The following is a 27,266-nucleotide window of genomic DNA, read 5'->3' as shown; positions in this document are numbered from 1 at the left end:
CTAGATGATTATGTTAGGTTTTTATGGGCTGTCGGATTTCAAATTAGCTTTCATTATTAAAGCCAGGAGAATATTGTCGATATCCACCAAGGGTTTGTTTCAGGTTCGTGGGAGTTTTGATCGATGGTGACTGTGTGGTCATGCTGTTCCACTCTGCAGGTCAAACTAAGATATAGTGGAGTTGAATTTTCGACTCACAGGTGAAGGATAAGGTATTTAAATATTTACCTTCCAACAAGAAAGAGTTAGATTAGATCCCTGTCTTGAATATAAAATACGAGGGAATGTTCCAAAATTAATAAAGCTGTTCTGCTGAGTCAGAAGGTGAACACATGTCTTTGTATATGATAGTGTGCATTGAATAATAATTGCTTTGGCATCTCATGTAAATTACCTTGCAGAGTGAGGCTGAATTTTAGGACTTTGCTTGCATGCCAGTATGTTTTTTTTTTTGTGTATGTGGGTTTGTATTTTACATGTAAATATTTTAGTAAGGTAACTTATTTATTTTTAGAAAGATGACTTTTACTTTACTGACATAAACACTAGATTTATACATAGCATTCAGTGTATATTTTTCCTATATTTTATTTTAGATATGCATATTTTATTTTATTAGTTGTGCTGCACCTAATTGGCATGATTTTATGAAAGTCTGCATACTTCCTGCATAACACGAGTGGTTCTCTAATATATTTCATAATCTTGATATTCCACCATTACTTTCAGTTTTATACCATTTTATACCAGTTTTATACCATTATTCAGTATTTGTCTGGATAACTGGCAAACTGAAACTGTCCTCTTAAGTTGTATAAATCCAGATTTGAGGGGAGGAAAAAATAATGTCTGCTTTTGCTGCTTTGCACTAGTTCAGTATCCTATTTTTCACATACCAATTCAGACAAAATAAGACTTGACATATCTGTTTAACTTTGTTTGATATATTTCTATTTTTAAATGCATTTTCACAACAAAGGCATTCTACATAGCATACAAATATGTGTCACGCAAAAGAAGATGCATCAAATTGATTAACCAAGTGATGTAAAGACGTTTGAAACCCAGACAGCAGTAAATAATGATGCACAGCCTGCATGGCTCATCGAACTGACTGAGCAGTGATTCTGACTGTAAACAATGCATAGCTGTGTACTAACATGAACCCCTTTTAGCTGTGGTTTACAGATTCAAGTAAACAAGGCATTTCAAAAATCATATTACACTCAATGCAAACCTCAAGGGACAACAGTTTCATGTAGGAAATTGCATATATAGGTCGTATTGTCTACAATGTTTTATTTCCAAATCGTTCGTTTTCATGGATAACATCATTAAAATGTATTTTTACAGTAAAAGTTTAAATTGTATCTATTTGTCTTTCACTCTAGTTCACTTGTATACTGTTTTAAATGCACAAATACACATAAAATGAGAGAAAATATGAACAAATTAATTAATTTATGAGAGAGTAACCACACACTGGTTAAATGTCTTGTGTTTGAAGTTTGTTTTAGTACATTTCTGCTTTAACCTTACAGAATCTCCTAGTCATAAACAGTGATAGAAAGTCACTTTCTGGGTTTTCTGTTAAATTCTTGAATTAAAGGCAGGCTTTTCTATACTCTCCCTATTTAAAACTATTGTAGCATATATGGGGACAAGAGGTCAAGACACAGAAGACTGCCCTTCCATGAAGAAGAGTAGGCTGTTGTCAGCTCTGTCTTCCACAGAATAGAAATTGAGTGCAAATGAGTCATCGGCTGGACTGAGAAATTGTAGACTTTGTTTCCCATTTGCAGTAAAAAGAAATTCCAGAGTACAAGTCTCCACAGTGTAGGAGGTCATCACTGGGGTCTTTAAAGGAAATGAAGGGAGTCACAAAATTGGAAAAAGAAGTATTTTCCAGATGAAGCTGGACTCCGACAGTAAATTCACAAACTGGCGTCCTTTGTTCATTGGGATTACGGGAAGCATCATGTTTTTCTCAGAGCGTTCAACAAGCTCTTTGTCTGGGAAAGAACTTAGTGGTGAGGAAAATATCCTTCCACAATAACCCCTCTCCCCTTTGGAGCTTCACAGTGCAAGAACTGCAATAAAGAGGAGGTTGGTTGCCAATATCCGAGACACCAAGTGGAACACAATTAGCCTGCTCCAAACTTTCTGGAGGCTGAGCATTAATATATATATATATATAAAGATATAATATATACCTGCTGTATTACTATAATAGTCTAGGAACAACTGATTCAGTAGTTCAGTGTTTAAATACAATTCCAGTTGTTAAATTAAATTTCTCTTTCAGTTTTATTCTAGCTCATACATGGTGTTCAGCTTTCCACTTGTAGAATATTATTTCTAGTGTATCCGTCTTCTTTTTGTTCTAATAAAACTGATTTTTAAATATATTTTAAATAAAAAATGTGTTCTCTCACTTCCTATGCTATTGAAATGAGAATGAACACAAAGAGAATCAGCGCTACTGAAACCAGCTCTTACACTTCATTAAAATTACTTACAGCTATGCCAGATTTTGTAATTAGAAGGTGTTCATTTAGATTGTATGCCTTTTCACACCCCACTTATGACTATTAACATTTTTTAGGAGCAAAAACATTTTTCATAGTTCACATATTTTGGGAATTTTGATTTAGAAACAGCTGCCTCAAGAGATATCAATTTACACCTTACTAAGTGTGAAGCCACCAAAACAGATAACTCTTAATGAGGTTTATTTGGAAGAAAATGGTCTAGGACACTATGGGTGATCTCAGATTGCTGAATCACTGACAGAGAAAGAAACTTCACACTTAGAGCAAGGATGTCAAAAGTGTGGAAGACTGAAACAAATTTAATATTCATGGTTATTCAAAGGTATTTTAAGAAAAATGTGTGTAAATTCTTAAAGTGTTTGCATTTGTCATGCATTGTTATATTATTTTATTATGAGAGCATTTTTCTGACATGTTACAGATGTGTTTTTCTTGCTAGGTATTAATTCCTATTTGACCATTGGAACAACCCAAACACAATAATTGCCATAATTGTAACTTTCTAGAAGTGCTCTGGGTCTATTATGTTGCATTCTGGTTGTGCATAATCAGGGTGAAACATTTTGCCGCAACAGGCTGTGATGTGACAATTGCATTATACACCATCAAACTGGTGTGCCATCCCATGTAGAGCTGTAGATAGATATTGGTTATATAGTACAGCAAAGGTTCATTTTCAGTGCAAAACAAAAAAATCACTTTAGCTTATTTACCTAATACCTCAGGCCTGCACCCACTGCCTCTGATAACGAGAATGGGAAGCACAAAGCTAATCTTTGTTCTTAATTAAAACCTCACCTAATCTCCTAAGGTATTATTAGTATTATTGAAGCTTGAACACCACAGTGGCTGAAGACAAATCAGCAGAGATCCGCTGCTCCTCCAAAGTCTTCCACTGTCACTGTTTAATTGTTTGCTGTCTGTGCAGACTTGTTTTCAGAAGCAATCTGTGATATTTTAATGAAGCTGGTGAACCCTAATAAAATGCTGCAAATTGATATCCCTAACCATGCTTTCTGAATTTGAATTTGAATTTCTGCTTCAGTTTATGGAACTAAGAAAGAAACAAACACAGGTGCTTTATTTAAGTAATTATACTTTATACAAATATAAAAATGCCATCCTGTACAATCACCCAGTTTTATTTTCAAACTAGAGAATAGGCCTCCAAGCAATTGAGTACAGGTGTCTCTGGTGCAGGCATTTTAGCTTTGACTCCACATCTTAACAATAAATAAGAAAATAACTAATTATATTTGTATTTCTACATTAAAAATACAATAAACAAAAACAAAAAGTGGCATCACTGAAAGCATAAAATTGCAATGGCAAATCAATACTGTACTGAGCAGGTTTAATTACAAATCAGCTGTGAAATTCTATCATTAATCCCCCACATTTTGAATGAATGGAAAATCAATCTGCAGCTTATTGCACGCCAAATAGGAAAGGCGTAGAATAATACATTAATCAGCCCAGAAAAGGAGTTTTGACCCACCTTGTGACAGAGGAAGAATTTTGTGTTTCAGTCATCAATATTGTTAGAGTAGAATAACTTACGGTGAGATTTTCTTTTTCCAAATCACTGCTTCAGTGGCTGCTTTGTTTATTAGTGAATGCATCTCAAAAAGAGATGATTTAATATTTTCTTATACAAACAGATTAGTGAAATTGCAGATTAAGTACACGCATTCGTTTACAGAAATCAAATTAGTTTTAAATCGAAACATTGCAATCCTCTTTTTAATGTCATGAATTATTATATATTTTTGTGTGTGTTCTTAGGCAGGCAAAAACCACTAACCAGTCCACATGACCAAATCTTCTCTCAAGTCTCCAGATATAATTATATGTATAATTTTAAAATGTATTTGGACTCATTCAGCACTTTCAAGAGATCATATAACACATAAGGGTATAAAAAACTAAAAAAAAGACCACATGTGTCATTTGATAGAAGAATTTAAATTATTTAATACATACAGGTCAGGTGTGATTTGCAGATTGTGTTATTGTTCTCCTTCCAAGGTCTTTACTCTTTTTTTGTTGTAGTCCATCTGAGATTTCTTTGATCTTCATGTATTGACCTGCAATACTTAAGACTACAACATCTGAAGAACAAGTTTTTATGGATGGCATGAAATCCCATCACAGTTAGAAAGCTTGTTCCCTTCAAGTCCAGACAATGTAAATGTTGGTCTCAGTTGTAGTAGGGTTAATTATATTAATTAACTTTTGCCTTCACATATTGTGTTTTGTTCCAGCATAAAAGTCACATTAACATATTAAAAAGATCAATCACAGGGTTTGGGATAAAGGGATTATTTGTCTCCATTGTATTACAAACACTACTGCTTCCTATGATAAAGAATATATATATATATATATATATATATATATATATATATATATATATATATATATATATATATATATATATATATATATATGTTATTTCATGAAATAAAAATTAGAAAGCAGAACAGTTTATAGTAAGATTGTTATTGTATTGCATTACAAACACTACTGCTTCCTATGATGCAGACTATATCTATTTCATGAAATACAAATGAGAAAGCTGAACAGTTTACAGTTTTTGTATGCACTGCTTGGACACAATTTATCCACACATGTCTTTGGAAAACCTTAGTATTTGACTTCCCTACAGTCAGTTCACAAGCTCAAATCTTGTCATATAAATTAGAAGCTTAAATGTTCTGTGCTGCTGGCACCAGGCCCAGTTGTACTGAACCTCCTGACAATAATCAGTGCTGTCAGTTAATCGTTGCTATACTTCATTAAAATAATTTAATTAATTAATTTGTCACAGTGTGTGACTTTATGATGAGAACATCCCTTCAGTGTTCCGTGTTTTTAAGAGATTCGACACTGATTTCACAGAAGTCTGAAGATACAGTTATTTGCATTAATTTAGTGGTCAACAAGCTAAGCTGCTTTAAAAGTGGAAGTGTGACTGGAGATTGTGACCATTGGTGTCTTTGCTGTATAGTTGTAGTTATTACATTGTGTTTAGCCCTTATCCATTGCAATTTACAATTGTTGAAATATATCACATTATTTCTACACATAATTACCCATTTATAGAGCTGGGTTTTTAGTGGAGTAATCCAGGTATCTTGCTGAAGGGTACAACAGCAGTGTCCCCCACCTGGAATTGAACCCACAATCCTCTGGTGTACAGTGCAGAGCCCTGACCACTCCTCCATAATGCAGAGTAATACATAACTACATTTAAGTAGAACTGCTTTCCACATTCAGAATCTGTGTATCTTACAGACACAGTCCTGGGGGGTATTTTATGAGGAGAACCCTTTTATAATCTCATCTTTTCAGAAGATGATTTAGCAGAACATAGCAGCTGGTTGGAGAAAAGAGGAAATTCTGTCTTGGTATTTAAACAGTGAGCAATTGTGTAAAACTGAAATGAAAAGGGAAGCTTTGTAATTATTATTTTTAGCCATTGCTGAATTGTAAAGTTTTGAAATAGTTGGAGGATGGAAGACTGGCAATGTAGTCATGATGCTGCTGCTTTTAATCTATTCCTTTTGGGTATTAATGCTGTTGAATACTGGCATTATTATCCTGTATAATGTTACAATAACTAAAGAGGTTATGATTGACAGGAGCCTGTGTGGTTCATCCTGCTCGTCTGCTTGTGATCTCCAATGACTGCATGGCTGATTGTGAACAATAAAACCCCATTGTGCTTTCACTTATCCCTTCCCTCTGCTTAATTCTTGTCATTTTAAAGGATGCAGAAGGATGTTGCTTGTGCCGCTTACAGTAAAATAAAATAACACACCTTTCAAAAAAGACATGCATGATCAATGCAAATTTCCATTTTGTATGTTTGTCTACATCCTGTGGAGAAGGATGAGCTACATTTCAAACAGTACAGTCAGATGTGCCGAAGCCAAATTATGTGGATTCTAATTCTCCTCTACTGTCCAACGTTAATCTAGCACAAAAGCGGGAAAAGCTATTTAAAACAGTCCCTTTTTAAAAGCCTTTTAACTGTGAAACTTTACAAAGCATGTATTATTTAGGCTACATTTAATACTTATATTGAATCAACCTTATTGACATGTATCTAATTAAATGTGTATATTTCTTTGCCTGGCTGTCTCAGAGGAAAGAGCACCCCCTACTGAACAGAAACAAACACTGTTGGCACTGCTGTTCCAGCTGATTAGTAGTGCAACATGAAAAGAAAAACGTAGTTAAAAGTGAAGTGGGGGTGATTTGTTTAGATGAATAATTTACAAAATGCGCAAAATGTAACCATGTGTGTAATGAATAAACAACATTCACAGGAGGACCCGAATCAAGACATATCTATATTGTGTGTGTGTGTGTGTGTGTGTGTGTGTGTGTGTGTGTGTGCGCGCGTGTGTGTACATATGACACAGATTCTGACAGGTCTTTGAAAATCTGTTTGAGTCAGTCCAGCTAGACAAGCAGCTGCCCAGATACAGTCTTTTTCCATCAATGTAGCCCTGTTATTTTATTAACACTGGTGTCTGTGTATTTGTTGTTTTCACTAATATGACAATAATATAATGCATCTGGCAAATAATTATCTGAGCAGTTTGGTAGTTGTCCTAGTTTTAAAATGCTGTTGAGGGTCAGATTGCACACAAACCAGATTCCCTACAATTTTATAACAATAAACACACATAATAAATAATTGTTTAATATGGGCCATTCAGAAGATACGGGAATAGCAAGAGCAGTGTATTTATTTATTTATGTATACATTTATGTTAACCAGATGGAAAGTAATGATCAATTCAAACATCAGAAATTCAGACCGTGAAGATTATTGTGAGTAGTGATCCTGTCTAGCAGTTGAATGCAGTGTAACTGTCCAAAAGAAGATGAATGCTACAATCTAAACAGCCATCTCTTTACATCAAACAAAATCAGACAAGAACAAGAGTTGGAAGCCAGTGTATAAGAGTAGATTCACCTGATGAAGACAGAAAATCTGCTAAATTTAGAAAGGGTTCTGATGTAGCTCCAATATTGCACGATCAGACTTGCAATTCATAAATCCACATACTTGTATATAAAAAATATTACATGATATGACAGGATAACCATTGCTTGTTGTATGGAATGTAAAATGCAGATGTGCTGTATTGCTTGTGTTTATTTCCCCCCTTTGTTGTAAGCAGTGCAGCATGGTCACTCACAGATGTACCAGTACATTTTACTGTATGGTTTTAAAAACCCAGTTAATTATTAACCATAACCTTCCTGCTTGACAGTCTGTTCATGGAAACTGTCTTCATATCCAATCAGTGGTAGTGAGAAGCATAAAGTACTATGGAACCAAATAAATATAGAATAAATCTTCACCTGAAACCCTATGCAAGCAACAGGCATTTTACCTGTTATTCGGTCATCTGTAGCTTGTCCTTGTATTGAATAATTACACTGAATTATGTGTTGAATCAAATCCCACCAATAGTAAGCTGAGAAATAGTAATACATTACAGAAATAAAACGTTAACACACAAAACAGGTATGTGGCTGAGCGTTTGGCACTCATGAGTTCAGAGGCGCCAGTAATAATGAAAGTCCGGCCACAGTGGCGGTTTCAGGCACTCACATGCGGTCAGCTGTCTTTTGTTTCCTTTCCAAATGCCGTTTTCTCGGCCTGTCTTTTGCGGGGGGGTTTGCCTAGCAGCCATGTGCTGCTGTGAACGCCGGCTCCGACACGGAGAGCCGGGGATGAGCGCACACCCGTGAGGGAGTCTGGCCGTCCAGCGGTGCGGGTCTGTGCGGGGAGGCAGCGCTGCACCATGTTTAGACACTACCGATGTTTCTCACCCGCACCAGCTGTCTTTTGCTCGGGTTTTTTCCCCACTGAAGACAGGAGTGGTTTGTTTCCCAGCCCCCCCCGCAGTCCTACCCACAGCCACCGCTGCCGTGTGGTGGAGGTGTGCCTGCGCAGCGCAGAGGCTCCGCCGGGGACACGGGGCTGAGAGGCGCTGCACTCGGGCACGTTAGCGCCTTGTTCTGGGACGACAGCCTCCGTTTCATTGGATCCCTGTTTTACTGATTGGAGCAGCGCTGCTCTGAGAGCAGACAGTTGCATCTCCTTGTGGATGCTCCTGCCGAAAGTCTTGGCAAGGTCCGTTCAGTCAAGAGACACATTTGGGGATTTTTCTTTGAAAGAGTATCTTCTTGTCTGAAGGCATATGGGTGGATTATTTTCATTCTTCGCAAAAATACAAGGAGCTCGTTTAACAGGAAGCTGCAAAACAGGAACTATGTGTGTATAGAATTGGTAAGTAGAGCTATCCCTGTATGCCTTTAGATAGATAGATAGATAGATAGATAGATAGATAGATACACACACTGTCTCACACACGCATCTTACTGGGAAACTTGTTTTATCACAGGTTTGGAGCATGGAAATGTAATTAAGCAGTCGATGAATTATTTCACTGTAGTGTGTGTATGCGTGCATGTTGGGATTATAATGCTCAGTTGTTGGTTTGATTTTGTGTCATTTCCCCATTTATTTATTTATCTCCGAGCTCATTCAATAAATGATTGGTCTACTAAATGGCTGTACTATTATTCCCCTCATAATTGTTGATGGCATGCCAACTAATCCGCTTCTGTGTGAAGCACCTCTATCGACAAATACGCTTTTGAAATAGACCATAAGATCAGCCAATGACTGAAGAAATAACCTCTCCTATGGCTTTATAACACAGTGTCCTATCAGCAGTGTTTTGCATGGCCACATCCAGAGTAACTGGAAATAAATACCAGTTTTTTTACACATGGGTTCAACTGCATGATTTACAGTATTGTCAACAATCGCATATTATAATGCTCAATGCAAAAGGGCTGTGGTGGGGATCTGGACCTCAAAGTTAGGCGTAAGCAATGCGAATTCAATAGGAGCTTAGTAGGTCTATCAAATGCAATGACTGGATCACAACGGATATGAAATGGATGCTATTATTATAGAGCTGATCCCCCCCCCCCATTAAACAACAAAAAAAAGCTTTCACCATGAGTCATCTTACAATTGTTTGTTGACAGCCTTTAGCAAAGAAACCTGGGGAGGGGTGATCTTGGGAAAAACCTCCGCTCGATGACTAACTTGGTTCATGTATTACTTACAGTTGTCTTTCTAATTAGGAAGTGCATTTCAGCCTAGGAAGAGGATAATACAGACCACCTGATACACACGCACTTTACACCATTGGTTTAAGGTCTTTTCCAGTCTTTGCAGTGGTTGGAACTGAGTGGCAATAGGATTAAAGCTGCCCGCAGAGAAATGCTATTGCTAAGCTTCAAGTGTGTTGGTGTTACTAACTCATTCGTTGATGGTAGCTTTTTCATGTCTTCAGTATAGACTAAATCAAATGTGAACCACGCTGTTTACTGTATGTTTTAACCTTCTCATGTCATTTAGGAGTACATGAAGCATAATTTTTGCTTAGTAGTTGAGAGTTGTTATACAGAGTAATTTGACCAGATGGAAAAAATATAACAAATACAGCACATTGTTATTTACATGTAACACATTATTATTATTATTATTATTATTATTATTATTATTATTATTATTATTATTATTAATGGTAGTAATAGTAGTAGTAGTAGTAGTAGTACCCTGTAGGAGTAATGTTTCAGGGATGAGTTTATTAGTATGGAGCCAACAGTACCTTAACTGACCAGACATTTGTAAGATGAAACGAAACCCTGGAAGGAGATGGGGGGGTGGAGATGGGGGGTGGAAAAGACATTCAATGGGTCACCATGGCAATTCAGGTCAAAGGCTACCAGGATTTACGGGAGGATTTTTCCAGTCGGTTGTGACCCTGTTGACAAGCCGCTAGTGTGTTTTTCCCGGCCTGCACAGTGACACTTAATCCATTGCTGCCATAGTTAAGTGACATTCCAGGGCACCAAGGTCACAAGAAAATGGCATGATGTTCTTTTGTCATTAATTAGGATGAGGGCCCTGGTATCCCCCAGGGGAGATGGGGGTGGGGGGCTGCTGTTAGCTGCACCAATGACACTGTTAACAGTATAGTGAAAATGTATTCTAAGCATGTTTCTTGGCTCTATACATGCATATTTCCACCGCATAAGCAGCCACCGCCACTACATTGCTGAACTCTTTAAAAGCTTCCGCCCAAAAAAGCCCTCTAGCCATATAGCTAATTAGTCTTTTAGATTGTTTATTAGTCGGATGGCATCAGTTGAATCAGTCCTTCGTTTGAGGAGAACTCTGTGAAGAGAGTAATTAGATAATGTTAGGGCTCTCTTAATATAATTGAAACGATTACATTTCTATTGGAAAGAGCTCTCTTGGTTGGTATTTTATATAGAGGGCTCTTATATATATGAAAGGGTGATTTGTATATCATATACATATCAATAGGATTTGAAAGCCTTGGGATGTCATTTATATTTCACTTATCAGCTGATATCAATGATTCTTTGAACATGCATTGCAGTGTTCTGGAGCAGATACTTGAATTCTGTTTTCTCTAAAGATTTTGCTGCAGTGGAAAGATTTACTGCACTATGAAATGTAAAAGGCATCAGCTAAATCCTGTTCAAAGAAACTTGGTTGTAATGGCTAATAATGCATTGATACAGTGTTTAACAGTTAACCAATCTCACCAAAGTTTCCAGATGGTGTCATGTTTTATTGTGGAGAAATAAATTGGACTAATCAGCCTGTGGTGTGAAAAACTAGGAGACCTATTTTTGCAGCATTCCAAAATAAGCATTTTGTGATATATATGAAACCGCAACAGAATCAGCACTACACTTGTAATTGCAGTACGCAATGGGTGTAAGATTTAATATGCTCGTATATACAGTGTTTTTTTCATTCTTTTAAATCAGTATGATGTTTGCAATACTTGATAGCCTCTGAGTGTACAGTGTAGTTCTAAGAGCCTCGGTTTCTTTCTCAACGGGGTTAGACTGAGGTGGGGGTTGGCTCTCCATTCCCCTGACAAAGAATTCCCAGATACAAGCTTGGAAGAGGAAGTGTCCTGAGATAAAGTCCCGTCCTCTCAATTTGCCAAACTTAACTACTGAGATGCAAAAGTGCCTCTTAAGAATGACTGAATAAACGTCACAGCATCATTGTTCCAGAACTGACTGGCATTCAGCAACCTGTCACAGTGAGGAATAGGAAACACAGCTTCACTTCCCACTCCTGGCTCCTGAGGCACATGTAGAAGCCACCGCTTATAGATTTAGATTTTTACCTTCATCAATAATTGTGTGGTTTACTTGTCCTTTACCCTGTGTATGTATTGTTGGAGTTTTTTTGTCTGACTTTCCAACCTTTATCTTACAGCCTTGTCCTTACTCAAGGGTTCAAAGTCTTTTCTTTGAGTTTACTTTATTACAGTTAAGTCACATATGCAATGATTAACAGATAATTGGTTAATTTGTATTTAATGGATAATGGTAATTTTAATAAACAATTAATAAATTCAGGCCTTTGGTGTATCCCCTTTATTTAATAACTTTGATATGAAATATATTCCAAAGATTGTTATGATTGGGAAATATATTTAATAAAATACTGGTAACTCACTGACCTCCATACAACTATACTAGACTAGTCTGCATACCTGTGTCCTGAGGTAATCAAAATTGTCTAGATCTTATCTTTTGATAATGTAACATGAAACATTTATAATTTTCTTTGTGGTAAAATAGTATTTTTGTTTTCTGTACAATCCACCAGCAAAAAACCTTGTGTGATTTTGAAAGTAGAGGTGTGAGAGGTTAAATATAGACTCATGTTAACTAAACTAAATGTGAAAGTTGATAAAGTTTTGCTTTGATATCAGCAGTAAGATAACACAACAAGCTGCAGTAAAGCCATTCTGATACAGTTCACAACAACAGTAACCAAAATACACCTGGGCAAACAGAGGCTGGGTGCAGTTTTGTTCTTGTCCCAGATGCCAACATTAAGTGAAGGCCTTCATAATGGTAAAGAAATGAGCACTTTCCTTTACATATTCATTTCTGTTTGAACAATTAAATTCCATATACTATATATTTAATTAGTGGTATACACTTGGAAACTCATATATCCTCTCTCACCACTTGGTGAAAATGTGAATTAGTTCTAAATTTGTAGCTTAATCAAATCAGATAATGGTCCACCTTGACAACATCACATTCACAACATGGACAACTCCTTATTTATAACCAAGAAAAGACAAATGTCATTCAAATTCTGCTCCAGGGTGCTGATCATACTGTTCAGTGGTGCGGTTGATGGGTAGAGGAGTTTGTATTCAGTGCTGACTATCCATCACCTTCTGCAGGCTATGAAAGGAAGGTTTCTAGTCTTTGTTTAAAATATTTTTTATGAGGTTTATGTTTTTTTTCATAACCTTTCTAAAAGGGTCCATACATTTCAGTCCACTCATTTATTTATTTTTCCTCTTAGGGGTCAAGTCATTCTTTTTGAAAATGGTGTTGAGGGCATTCGTGGAGTAGAGAGACGCACTGTTTTTAATAGCAGTTTTATTGCCTGGCAGTTGTTGTCTGAGATGTTGGAAATAAAAAGGCAGTGGAGCCCTGTGTTCCTGTGCTCACAGTTGTAAAAATGTTAGGTTTCATTGTCACAGTAGCTGACTCACTGCATGTGTGCTCATTTCTGTTATTCAGATTAAACCGTGAAGAGAACATTATTAGCTTGCCTGTAATGAAGCTTATGTATAACAGACTCAGGTACAACAAGCTCTGTTTCAGACAATGTCTTCAGAATTACAAACTATGCATTCACACTCCTTTATGTGCGATTTTTCCCTTTTGGCAAGTATCTTTATAATATATGTGTATATTTGGGATTGTGATACACTTGCTACACTTCAGTATCAAACATATTTCTTGAAAGAATTCTGCATTTCTCTAGGTATAGTTTTTGTGATGCCCACTCCAAAATGTGTCTAACACGTACCCAGTATTGTAGATAGTATGGCTGGTGCTGAGCCAACTAGAAGCTTGCCTGTTGCATGCTGATGTGTTTCTGTGAGTTACAGTTTCCTGGCAATGTTGAAACATGCTCAGGTGACGTGTGAATTGATCCTCATCACAATGGAGGTGATGCTGACTTCTTGCTGCTTTTGCTCAGACCCCCAGTGTATTTCAGATACCAGTTGTGTACACTGTGTATTCATTATTATACCATTCGTGTGTTTACTTATTCATGATGCATTTTGTTTTATTGCCCTTTGTTAGGATTTATATATATATATACACTCACCTAAAGGTTTATTAGGAACACCATACTAATACTGTGTTTGACCCCCTTTCGCCTTCAGAAATGCCTTAATTCTACGTGGCATTGATTCAACAAGGTGCTGAAAGCATTCTTTAGAAATGTTGGCCCATATTGATAGGATAGCATCTTGCAGTTGATGGAGATTTGTGGGATGCACATCCAGGGCACGAAGCTCCCGTTCCACCACATCCCAAAGATGCTCTATTGGGTTGAGATCTGGTGACTGTGGCGGCCAGTTTAGTACAGTGAACTCATTGTCATGTTCAAGAAACCAATTTGAAATGATTCGACCTTTGTGACATGGTGCATTATCCTGCTGGAAGTAGCCATCAGAGGATGGGTAAATGGTGGTCATAAAGGGATGGACATGGTCAGAAACAATGCTCAGGTAGGCCGTGGCATTTAAATGATGCCCAATTGGCACTAAGGGGCCTAAAGTGTGCCAAGAAAACATCCCCCACACCATTACACCACCACCACCAGCCTGCACAGTGGTAACAAGGCATGATGGATCCATGTTCTCATTCTGTTTACGCCAAATTCTGACTCTACCATCTGAATGTCTCAACAGAAATCGAGACTCATCAGACCAGGCAATATTTTTCCAGTCTTCAACTGTCCAATTTTGGTGAGCTTGTGCAAATTGTAGCCTCTTTTTCCTATTTGTAGTGGAGATGAGTGGTACCCGGTGGGGTCTTCTGCTGTTGTAGCCCATCCGCCTCAAGGTTGTACGTGTTGTGGCTTCACAAATGCTTTGCTGCATACCTCGGTTGTAACGAGTGCTTATTTCAGTCAAAGTTGCTCTTCTATCAGCTTGAATCAGTCGGCCCATTCTCCTCTGACCTCTAGCATCAACAAGGCATTTTCGCCCACAGGACTGCCGCATACTGGATGTTTTTCCCTTTTCACACCATTCTTTGTAAACCCTAGAAATGGTTGTGCATGAAAATCCCAGTAACTGAGCAGATTGTGAAATACTCAGACCGGCCCGTCTGGCACCAACAACCATGCCACGCTCAAAATTCCTTAAATCACCTTTCTTTCCCATTCAGACATTCAGTTTGGAGTTCAGGAGATTGTCTTGACCAGGACCACACCCCTAAATGCATTGAAGCAACTGCCATGTGATTAGTTGATTAGATAATTGCATTAATGAGAAATTGAACAGGTGTTCCTAATAATCCTTTAGGTGAGTGTATATATATATATATATATATATATATATATATATATATATATATATATATAATTATAATTATATTTTTGTTTTGTCATTGAAAAGATTAACACAATCCATGATTTTGATCTGTAATGGCCAAAAAGGGCTTTGAGGTTTTAGCTGAATTCAGATGAATTGAAAGTGCTTTAGAATGTGCACTACTTTTAAAGAAGGTACTTAAACCCTTTACTCTATGGTTGTTTATTTGGAAGTCTTAGAGCTTTTAAGCCATTTCAGAAAAGGTGGAGTTCACTGTGCTTGGAATGCTTTCAATGTAAGCTGAGCCTATCTGGATGTGTGAAACAATACCCTGACGTGTTCACAGATACCACTGTTGCACACATTTGGAAGGATGAAAAAGGAAAGTAATGACTTTGAAAAATGTGAAACACACAAGTTCTTTGTTGATCACTTGGATTTAAGGTTGTGAGCTGGTTTGGCTGGCCTGGGTTATGTTCAGGTCACAGGAAGGTAGAAACTGGAAAATTGAACTGTTTCAAAACAACAACAAAAACAGTGAATAAACGGGCCTTTTAAAACAAATACATATCATCACAATCATCACCATCAGCCTATATTGATCCACAGCTAGATGAAGGCCTCCCCAAGACATTTCCATTTCTACGTCTTTTTTTCTTATCTCTTGGTATCCATTAGATAGTTTCCTTTGTCCATCTTTGATCTGTCCGGCCCATTGCCTTCTTAACATTTTCAGCCTTTCAATGATGTTACATATTTTTGTTTGTTTTCAGATCCATTCATTTCCTTTTTTGTTTTTTTCTTGTCATTAAAGCATACATCTTTCCATGCTTCTTTGTGTCACCCACAGTTTCTGTAATATTTTTGTTAGTGAGCGACCAAGTTTCACAGCCATAAGTGAGCACTGGTAGTATGCATTGACCACATACTTTTCTCTTCTGGCAAATGGGTAGATTTCCTTTTAACAGGGTGCTGTTTCTTCCAAATGCACTACATCCCATTTTCACTCTTTTTTTGATCTCTTCCATAATATCGTCTTCTGCGCTGATATGTTGTCCAAGGTAGACAACCCGTCTGACCAATATGGCTAAGATACCCTCATGATATTTACACAAAACGAATTACCCTCAGTCCTCAGGCATGGCTTGATCGCCACTGACCAAGGCAGTGATCAGGAGAGCATGCACACTGTGAAGAGTCTCTGTGGTATCAATCATTTCACTGGATTACAGTCACCAGTGATGTCATTGTATTCGCAAATCAATATCACTTCTTATTTTCAAACCAGAAATTCCTGAAAGCTGCATCTAAGCTATGTGGGCACATTGTATTTAATGTTCAATTAAATGTGGTAAACCTACACAGATTTTGTATCATATCCTTTTTTAGTACCAGATTTTATTAGCTTCAGAAAATAAAAAAAAAAGAAAAGAAAATGTCTATATTTTTGTATTACAGTATTCCACTGTGATGCTCATACATTTAAAACGAACAGTGGTAATTACTAACATTGTGATTGCTATACTCAAGACTTGCCGAAACCTAAATCTGTCTGACTTCATAATTTTTCTGAGGTCTGCATATATATACTTATTTTTTTAATCAGCCCAATTAGCCTGGCAGTATGAGTAACCCTCAAGCTACATGTTATGTTGAGTCTACATGTCATGTTTTGCAGGGACAGGGTGATACTGTAAACTGTAAATCAGTATTTAGAACACATTATAAAAGAGTGTATAAATTGCAGGTTACAAATTTGACATTTTATCGGCATTGTACTGAAAATCCCAGCACCTTAAGCATTACACCCACATGAGCATTAATGTAAGAGAGATTGCCGTTTAGGTTTACCTAACACCAGGGGAGTTAGACAGACTTAACTGGAAATAACTCCAGCTAATGAGGATTCCACAGGGCCTGCTAATTGATAAGTCAGTTTACTTGCAGATAGACTCTTTAGTTTTTAAAGGACTTGTGTTGAAGCTTTAACCATTCCAATCCTGTTATGCAATCCAAGAGGGGATCAATCTCCCAGATTGAAGAACTATTACTGAAAACACAAGTGGAAGGCAAGCACCTAGGTTGTCTTCACAGGAGCTCATTTTTATAATTGGGCCCCACTGGGGACTCGGACCAGACTCATTCCCACATATTGTTGATTTCCATTAATAGAAGATTGTATTCAAGAGAAAGTTGTGGATCTCTACTTAATACAACTCTTCCTGTCCTTTCCCTGCCCATGTTAAAAGGTTTACCAAAGTAGGACAAGTGACTTCAGTCTCTGATGATCTTGAAGAAATATTTGTTCTCTAACGCTTATGCTAAAGTCCTTTTTTTTTTTAGCTTTTAATTGCATTAGCTCGATGTGTAGAGTTTGCCAAGGTAATACAATTTTGGATGTGTGTTCTTGAATATCAAAGCCAAAAGAAACTTGATTTAATAAATTCTCAATTCAATTAAACACAACTGATTTTGTGACCATATGCAGTGTGCTCAGCTTTTTACATATTATGCCATTTTAGTTAATTGCAGTTTATTCAGGTTTTAATTGGAGAACTAAGTGGTAACTTCTAGGGATTCTTTAATCTCTTAAAGCGAAAAGAAGCAAAGAGCAGCAAAATAAAATGATGACATTTCTTTTTGTAGTTGGTGCAGTGATATCCTGTTGTGTACAGGCACTCATGGTGTTCTGCGGCTAAGGCTGAATGGATCAGTATTGCCTTATAACTTGAGAAGTAGTCTAAACTGCAATAAAGCAGCTTTCAGGGGGTCAGTCCTGATTCACAGGTCTCTTACTGGAAACAGCAAGTAGGATTACTTGTATGAACATCTGGTGCTACCCTTTCTTGGCATGCTAACAGCACGGAAATAGTGGAAGTGGTCAATCACCTTATGTAGCCTTAGACCCTCTTTCGGTTTTGAAATGTTAAAGATGAAAATGAAAAGCTTAATTATTCAAAGGCAAAAATAATATCTTATTTTATCTACAAAACAGATGTTTGCTGTTATTGTAGCATTCTTTGTATGGCTTACGGCTTTTTTTCCCCCTCAAATGTTACAGATTTGTGTTTTAATCTGTTGAAACGTGAGTATAGCCAAAACTGTCCTGGTCACCCACCCAGAAGCCCATTTAAAAGAATGTGCATTATTTTTGTGAGTTATGCTTTGCAGTTTGACTGTTGTTGAAGCAGAATATATATCAAGAGGAAGATTAAATGGTGTATGGCATGAATTGAGACTGACAGCGAGCAATACTAGAGTAACTAATTAGAGAGGGAAGATACTACTGAGGCATAATGTCATAATCACAGAATGAGTGATTGTGTAGAAAGCAAGAAAAAAGCTTCATGTTGCTTTAAGGTTTTCGTGTTCTGTCTAAACTTAATTTGTATTCTTATGAGAAAGCGGTCCAATCTTTGAATATAGGATTGACGACAACAACAGAAACCACCACCACCAATAATACATTGCACAGAACAGCAAACAAATGAGTGAATGTATTTTAAAATGTGTTCCATAAAGCAAAGAAAGACATTTGTAAATGAACTTTATTTAATATAAGTGAACTATATTATAACTTATCTTAAAGAATAAATAAACTACAGTAGGTTCAGAATGGTTAAATGTGGCTGGTGTTTGAAGCACAGACCGCTATTATAGACTTTGCTTAGAACCTGTTTTAGCACACAGTTTATGGAGTTGGGAATAGCCTTTTTAATTTCAGAAACTAATCAACAATTCACATAAGAACATTTTACATGTTTTTGGTGATGGTTCATAATGTGTCCAGGATGTTGCTGATGTTAACCGGGGTGATGATTTCAGCTAGGAACATGAGTCCCATCGGTTATCAAAGTAGAGACTTTTTTTGTTTGTTTGTTTTCTAACCTCCCCCCACAGCCTCTGGTAAACACATTGCTGGCGAAGCTCAGCTGATTGCTGGAGATGAGAATCCTAGACTCGATACCTGGAAAGGATGAATTTCCTAGGTTCAAATATCATGTCTTCTGGAGAAACAATGACATCAAAATAGACTTTGATCTTCCCTCTTGGTTTGCAGTCATGAATTTCAATTGTAGGAAGAAAAAAAAAAGAACTGCAACAAAAAAGAAACTAGATATATGCTTTATAAGAGAAAAATGATGAGGACCAGATGTAGTTTTTTTTTAAGTATTCTTCACCTTAATTTATAACTTTGTTTTTCCCTTTCATTCTCTTCCAAATTGATTTGATTGGTCTTATTTGCATTTATTTGGAGTGTAGTTCAAGCTGTATAGAGTGTCATTAAGCATGAAGTGAAGTTAGACTAAATTTTGTATAATTAAAGATGAATATAAAAACAATTTCTCTACTCATACCTTTCAGGGTTTTAGTATTTGTAGTAATAGGCTTAATATAACTCCCACGTTTTCCACATAAACAATTCTTTGTGTCCCCTAAAGCAAAGTGGCACATTTCCTTGGAATAAAATTAGAAAAAATAATATTTGTTTTCATTCCCTTTGGAATGCACAAGATTACTGAACACCTGTTTTTATTGCACTCATTAAGATTTAGAGTGTATAACATGCCATGCTATTTAACCGTACAGTTAAATGGTAAAGAAAAATGGGTTTAATGGGCCTGGGCTCCTCGAGGGGACTGTAGCGCAGTCAAAACAGTGATTGCAGTTGTTTTAATTGTCACTGAAATATGAGTGTATCTGCTTATGAACCTGGTTTGCATTTGCAGGACTGTTCTTCCTCTGGTGTATTATTGTAATATGTTGGGTTTTTCCCTCCTTGGCTTTTCAATCAGTGCTGTCTACAGGCAAACCCACACCGCCCATCTGTGTCGAAGGTGACCTTGTGGAGAGTTGAGGAGCAGTGTGGGCTACTGGGGTCACCTGTTCCACTTGCTCCAGCCAGCAGGCATTGCTTTTCCTCATGGGTGATGTCTGCAAATAATAGAAATGTCCCCAGAGGCCACTTACACATTTGCCCCACTGGTTAAATCACATGCCTGTGCTTTAGAGGCTGCTAACCAGGATTTCAAAGCCTGAATTCTCATCAGGATTGAAGGACTTGGCAATTTGTTTGTTTTATAATGTTGAAGTCAATCCCCCCAGTGGAAAGAACTGGATGAAATGGATTTTAATGGTATGACACATTTTATTATTTTATCAGTTGTGAGCACTACAATCTATGCGAGACTTTTTTGAAATGTGGATTCTTTTTAGATAATCCAGAAACATATTTGTTTTCCATTACTGGCAAAATAACAAGAAAAAAATTCAATACTTTGGAAAATGTTAAAAAAAAAGCAATCAAACAAGCATTGAAATTCAAAGTCTGTCTTTTAGGTATGTTGGAAGAGCTTTATTTTCACGGTCACCACGTCTGCCTTTTGAGATCAATTTGAGGTATAAATAACAGCACGTCTGTTGATGGGTATGTTTGCAGTGTTGTGGTAGTTCTTGCATGCATTGTTAGCATCTGGTGACATGGTACAATTGTGTGACGCATTTGAGAAGGTGGCCTGAAACATCTAAAGGAATAGCAGTGCAAAACTCCCATATATCATCAGGTACTGATTTCTTTGATTCCTTTGTCATGAACAGTATTGTCTGAAATAAATGGATTCCCGCTTTTCTGAATCGACTCATCAACATATGACCCTTGGTTCAAAATCTCACAAAGAGATACTGAAATAAATTACCGTGGCTCTATATCAGCCCCAGAAACTACAATGTGGTCTTTGAGCTGGCATCATCATCAAGAGTAGCATTGCAGAAATAGATGAGATCAAGCCAGTAAGTGTCTTTTGCTTCTCGCTGCGTGAGACGGGAGCACGTGCAGCTCTATGCTGGAAACCCATCCCACTTTATGGGGGTATGCTTTCATGTGTTCAGGGTATCCAGTGAAGATGGTTCCACAGATTACTGGTGACTCGATTTGAAATAAAAATCAGATTCTGGATAGTCTTTAATTGGCTGAACTTTTAATCTCTCACTGTTTGCAGCTTCTCCTCCCCTGCACCGGATGACAGACACAATCCTGGCGAATGTTTTTAATGTGTGATTAGGCTTGGGGAAATGCAGTGAAACTAGTTATTCAGGGTGTGAAATGCTCACAGCCATATTTGTGTCGCTCAGAGCTGGTGGGACTCGGGAGACATGTTCTGAGCTGTAGCTTGCCAAACATTTTGAGAGTGTTTTTTTTGTCTTTGTGCAATTGTCTACATAACACATCTCCAGAATGTTCTTTAAGCTAACACGTCAAAAGGCCAAGAATGCACACTGCCTGCTCTGCACATTTACCTACATCATCGTGTTGTGCAATCAGTGTTTTTAACAGCTTTACTCCATGAAGGCATTGCTGACCTTTCCAGGCTCTGTTTTGAATGCTCAAAGGTTAAAGTTACTGTGGCATGATAGTTCTTTTGGGGACTTTTAGGCAGGTGCATTTGTCCCAATGTTACCCTTTCCATGAACGGCAACGAGATTACTACTGTCATGCAATTTTAATTAGGGAAACCATTACTAGGTTACATTTTTTTTCTTCAATTATAGGTTGTATGTGAGCGTTGGAGACAAATGTCCTTGTACAATAATTATTCATGCATGCTGTATCCCAGATGCAGCACATCTGATAGACACCACTGATTAAAATGGTTTCTTACATTAAATCACAGTTACAGTCTGCTGTAAATTACTGAAGCCCACTGTTTCTTATCTAATGACTCACATGGCCAGTTCTCAATTCACTACCCTACCTGGAGGTCAATGGTGCTCAATATTTGAACGCAGTCAAATGCCTAGTTTATTAGTTTACAAAATAGGCACTAAGCAGCATTAGTTGTTGATAAATATCAGCAGTTGTCAAAATATAAAAATACTCATAAGTGTAAACTGTGAGTCATAATTTAGTGGCCTGTAAAGCAGCATTGTATTACCCACATGTTTTCAGTTTTTCTGTGTCACTGAAAAAAAAAAAAAGTGCATTCAAATTACTGCAGAAAATAGCCCAAGGAACCTGTGACATCATAACTGCAGAACTTGCTACATTGCCAAATTACACGGATGTTTTGTGCATAAATAATCACAGTGTATACCTCTTAAACTGAAATGCCATTCTTAGCCAGAGGTGGGGTGAAATTGGATTCATTGAATTGAATAATTGGTTCACAACTTAAAAAAATTCAAAACCCACTTATAAAAATGGCAGTAAATGGCCTGTGACAACTTAAGTCCACACCTCCAAATGCCCCTTTCCAACACACACACAATGCTGCGAATTAGTAATATACCCCGTTGCTTATATTTAGTACATTAATTTGACAAAGTACAAAAATAAAACATGTATATAGATGTAAATATAAGTTTTAAGTAGATTTAGGTCTTTACCACTTCCCTTTATCACTATCCACTGTTCAAAATTAATTTTGCAAAATGAGGGCAAAGAAAATTGAGGAATTCGGGGGGGGGGGGTTCTGGGGGTCCTCCCCCATAAGATTTTGAAAATTGGAGACCTGAAATGCATGATTCTGAGTCATTTCGAAGTAAAAAAACTAAGCTCAAAATCTCCATGAAATCCATGAAATCAGGCAGATTTGGATTCAAACATTTGGCCCGCCTATTGACTACCCCTGGTGTAGGGGTTAGGGTTCGGGTTCGGGTTCGGGTTCATGTGTTCAACTCCAGAACTCAGATGATGTTCATGAGGTATTGTTGTTTTAATCCTATGGAATTAATATATGAATTTATGAGAAATCGCAGCACCTTTTTATAAAGTGTTACTGTTTTTAAATTTTCTTTAAAAGGTATGTATGTGTAATGGTAATGAGGAGATCTGGCAGATACAGAGAAGTACAATATTGCAATGCAGTTTTTTATGTGCCTGAGCAAGGTGTTTTTGTTTGATCATTTTTTATGTTTGTTTACTTTAGCTCCCTGTAAGCCCTCGCTCAGTTTACTTAAGCTGAGTATTTATAAATGGAAACCGTAGCAATTGGGGTGAAAAGTTTCAGCATTTCTTTCCAAACTAACACATACTGTATACACCATACACCTAGCCTCTCATTGTTAGTTTTGTTTTCTGCTTTTATTGTGCCTTTTGCTGTTCATATTTGAGTAAAGTTTATGTTTGCAGTGTCTCTGCTGCAGTGGTATGTCATATAATGTGCTGTGTAATTTCTGTGATCATAGCTGTTCACGGAGCTGTTTGGCTGTTTGAGATTGTATGGGAGGCAGAAGAACCTACTTTTTGACATGAAAAGTTCATGAAAACTGTTCTGTTAGAGAACCGGGCATTTTTGTGAAGCCTCAATCACTAATAAGATTTTGTGTTTTGTTTTATTTATTCATCTTTATAACTGACCTGCTGACTTCAGAAGCTCAGCTCTGTGGAGAAAATGTCTGTCCTTCTATGTCACTTGGAATTCACTAGGAATTGTGTCCAGTCTGTAGCGTGGGAAGTGCTTAGATGATGGTTTCCTCGTTAACCCTTGGTCGGCAGCTGTCACCTTTTTTAGTGCTACTTTCCCCAGATAGTTCTCATCTGTTCTCACCTGCTTTGTCAATCTCAAATGGAAACTTGAGATCTCAGTTCTCTGCATCACAGGTACTTTTCTCGAGTTCATTTCCCCTTCGTCAGCTCTGTGAAATAATTTAAGAAGCTGAATATTTTTTCCAACACTTAATTTGCTTTGCAAGAACAGCCTACTCGTTGAGTCAAAATAGAATACATATCATTATGAATAACAGGAAAAGACAGGTATAAACCACCTCGTTAATGGCAAGAGATCAATTGTCTACACCTCTGCACAGCATGCAGGTAGATTTGAAGCATAAATTGTCCTAGAATGGACACATGTACATATGATTACCTGCTACTGGCTACCAAGAATACAGTGCTGACAAGTTGATTACCCATGTATTATGGATTAGTGAAGCACTCTTGCTTTCAAACAACAGTGTCATAGGACAGAGATAATCAATTCCAGCAGTAGCTTTCCTGATGTGTGAACACAGGAGAACTGCACTGAATTTTAGGTTTGTTGGGCAAAGTGTACACTTTAAGTTGGTCATAATTGGGGCTGCCTACTTTTGACATTTATTTCTGCTGTCACAACCTGCCTGGAGGTCTAAAGAGTCATGCATTTATAATGAAATCATAAGTAATTCCATTTTGAAGGGAATGGTTTTATGATTACTTGATATTTATCTATGAGTGTGAAATTTACACCGAAAGTTGCTCATGTCGATCACATCAATGTCTTATATGTAATATTATGTCTCTGAAACAATACTTATGCAATGGATAAATACTCTGTTTTGCTAAGAAGCCTGACGTCTGGGTTCTCTAAACCTGGAGGAAATCTGTGCTCAGAATACAATCTCTCACAGGGAATTGTTTTTGTAAAGGATTACTGAGGTAATTTACAGACTGCAATTTATTCCCCTACTGGATTAAATTCAAAAGTAGATGAGTCAGGGAGTTGATGGGAAGTCTTAAGGTTGCAAATGATTGTTTCCTAGAATGAATGTGCAGAACGTACAGCCACATCATGTAATATTAGTCTGTAGGTTTTCTGTATATGTATTTTCCAGTAAATCTGCACTTTGTTCCTAATTTTGTAACATTCTTCTTCAGGAATTACATGCTGTGTTGGTTCTTCTCAAGAGAGGTGTGAGAGACGAATGATTTTGCAGTGTCTGTTATTAATAGTAACGACCAATGCGAACCATTCTTTTGGGATGAACATATCGTTTGATGAGTGTCACACAAGTGTTTTTTTAATATAATTCCCTCTTTGAAAAAGGTTAATATGTGAAATAAAGGACTATCTCTCTGACGGACATGGCTCTCAAAATAAATCACAATGTAGTCTTTTTATTTCTCCAAGGGCCAAGCTGAGACGCACATTTGTGGTACAGCCAACTTGAAAATCATGGGAGCCAGCTCTAGGCCTGAAATATAATCCAGTACAAAAATGAAAATTATATATACCTCTTTTGTACTCTGTTCTATGGGGAAATGTTTTTTCACCGTAATTAAATAAACCTGTGACATACAGATACATTTTTTGTACATATTTTCTTTTCTGTGTAGCGTTCTAAGGAACAAAGAACTGTTCAAGATTTTCTAAAAGTAGCAAAATGTGACAAAACTTTCACTGGCATCACCAGCAAAAAGCTTCTGTTTGAAATCTGATTTGCAGAACAATAGGTAACCGAAAGTGCAGTGCCACAGGAAAGAGCCGAAAAGAGTTTCTATACTGAGCTCACAGTGACATATGCTACAAAACAACACAGGCTTCTCACTACAAAGGTAATGTTCAGGTTGCACTGAAGATTGATGTACTTGGCCAGAAAATTGATGGAAAATGGATATGGCTGTACATAAAGTAAGAACAGATTTGTGTCAGAAAGGAGACTTCACTACAGTTGGGAGTGACCTGCACTTCTTTAAATTGTAATTATGGATTGTTGATGGTATTAATCTATTTTTAAGGGGACTATGACCTTCCCTTTTTATGGTCTGATGATTTTGCGTTTAGCAAACACCTCTATCCACGAGAGTGGAGTGACTTGTTTTTTCAAACTCTAACACCCAACCCTGTATACAACAGAAAAGAGTAACAGCATCACTCTTAGAAAATGCACACATTACAGTCAATAACATTAAGGTAGAATAAAAGATCAGAGTGGGCTATAGGGGTGACTGTAACCTTGACAGAATCAGAGAAGTAAGGGTAGGTACAACTGGTGAAAAGGAGAAAATGAGGTAAAAACTGGCCTTACAACAGAGTGGCTTCAGCAAGAAAACTCTGTGCAGGATTGTGATGACTCAGAATGCAAGATGAGTCCTTTAGCCTAGAGGCCACTGTCTAATCTAGGCTGCATTATTCACTGACGGCTGCCAGAGGTTACAATGTTGGCAGTGTGCAATTGGCTGAACACAGCTAGGATCGGATGGGCTGGAGTAAGCTGGGGTATCCTCAGTTTAGCAAGCACCAATGACCCTTATCTTTGGCTTGGTGTATGTTGCACCAATACATATTTCTGAGAGCAGGCTCCATCCGTGGTGTGTAGAAAAAAGGCAGGTGGCTTAGCAATACATTGCTGCAGTGGCAACAGGGGCTGTTAACATCTAGTCTTCCAAATGGCACAATTCCTGATTAGTATTTATTTATTATCATTACAGGAAAAATCTGTTAATTGTTTTTATGGGGTCAGCCAACAGATGGCAGAAATTGCTTGCTCATTGAGTTATATGCAAAACAATCACCACCATTTCAAAATAGAAAATGTTTTGTACACACCTATTTGGCAACTGAACCGTTTTTGTTTGTCAGTACACGCTAAATATGATTGCATCTTAACAGGAGAGTTGGCTCCTGATTCACTCCAAAGATGCCTTTGCGGACCTCTGCTGTGCTGTGCAAAATGCATGTTTTTCCTCTCACTTTTTCGATGAATGTGTCTGACTCATATTTTTAACCCTTTCCAGGGAGGCATGCCCCAGACTTTGAGCTCTACAAGTATGTTTACTCCCACTGGCTTCAGCCCACATCAGCTACCAGCTAAAGAGCCTGAGCAAGAAGCCCAGAGTCTTCAGGGCGGCGCCCTCACCTCTGCCTCTTTGGACGCTCTCATACAGCACCTGGTGCCCACCACTGAGTACTACCCTGAGGTGAGCCCGGCAACTTCCAGACAAAGAATAGGACAAAAACACTTTGTAGTTGGGGAAAATAAGGAATACAGGGCAAGTGGATCAAGCACTGATTATCTGAGGCGTTGACTTCATAGCCATTCTCCGCCAATGTATTGATCAAGGTTTAAGCGTATCTGACACAGAGAAAATGATCTTGTGTAGGCTGGGAACTTACAGTGAGACTGGAAGTGTATGATTAAATATTTTTTAAAGGGTATTGTACGACAAACACACTAAATCCTCTTTGGGTAACTTCAGGCTTTAGTGTCACATTTGAGAAATTCCTTGATGGCATGCTGTGTGTTAATTTCAAACACCACGGTACATGGTTTTGTCTCCCAGGTTGTTTGTGTCCTTATCGGGGATTAAGTAATTATCATGTCAGATATACAAAGGTACATAATCAAAACATACATGACTCAAGAGGCGAGTTATTTTGATGATTCTGTGTTTTGTCTCGTTTAAAACTAACTGTAAACACTATTTATACCAACCTTG

At 37.5% G+C, this 27,266-nt stretch overlaps 1 protein-coding gene across 1 annotated transcript in view; it reads left to right on the top strand.

The window, feature by feature from the left end:
• Nucleotides 1–8,168: 8,168 nt before the first annotated feature.
• LOC136763107 (ras-GEF domain-containing family member 1C) overlaps nucleotides 8,169–27,266 on the top strand; it is a 32,243-nt gene continuing 13,145 nt past the window's right edge. Inside the window, exons 1-2 of the mRNA XM_066716839.1 lie at nucleotides 8,169–8,868; nucleotides 26,565–26,747. Coding sequence (XP_066572936.1) covers nucleotides 26,571–26,747 — 177 coding nt within the window. The 5' untranslated portion in view covers nucleotides 8,169–8,868; nucleotides 26,565–26,570. The remainder of the gene's footprint in view (nucleotides 8,869–26,564; nucleotides 26,748–27,266) is intronic.

This window comes from Amia ocellicauda, chromosome 11, assembly GCF_036373705.1.
Source record: "Amia ocellicauda isolate fAmiCal2 chromosome 11, fAmiCal2.hap1, whole genome shotgun sequence".
NCBI lineage: Eukaryota > Metazoa > Chordata > Actinopteri > Amiiformes > Amiidae > Amia > Amia ocellicauda.
Note: the sequence above shows the minus strand (reverse complement) of the source record. Positions and strands in the feature narration are given on the sequence as shown.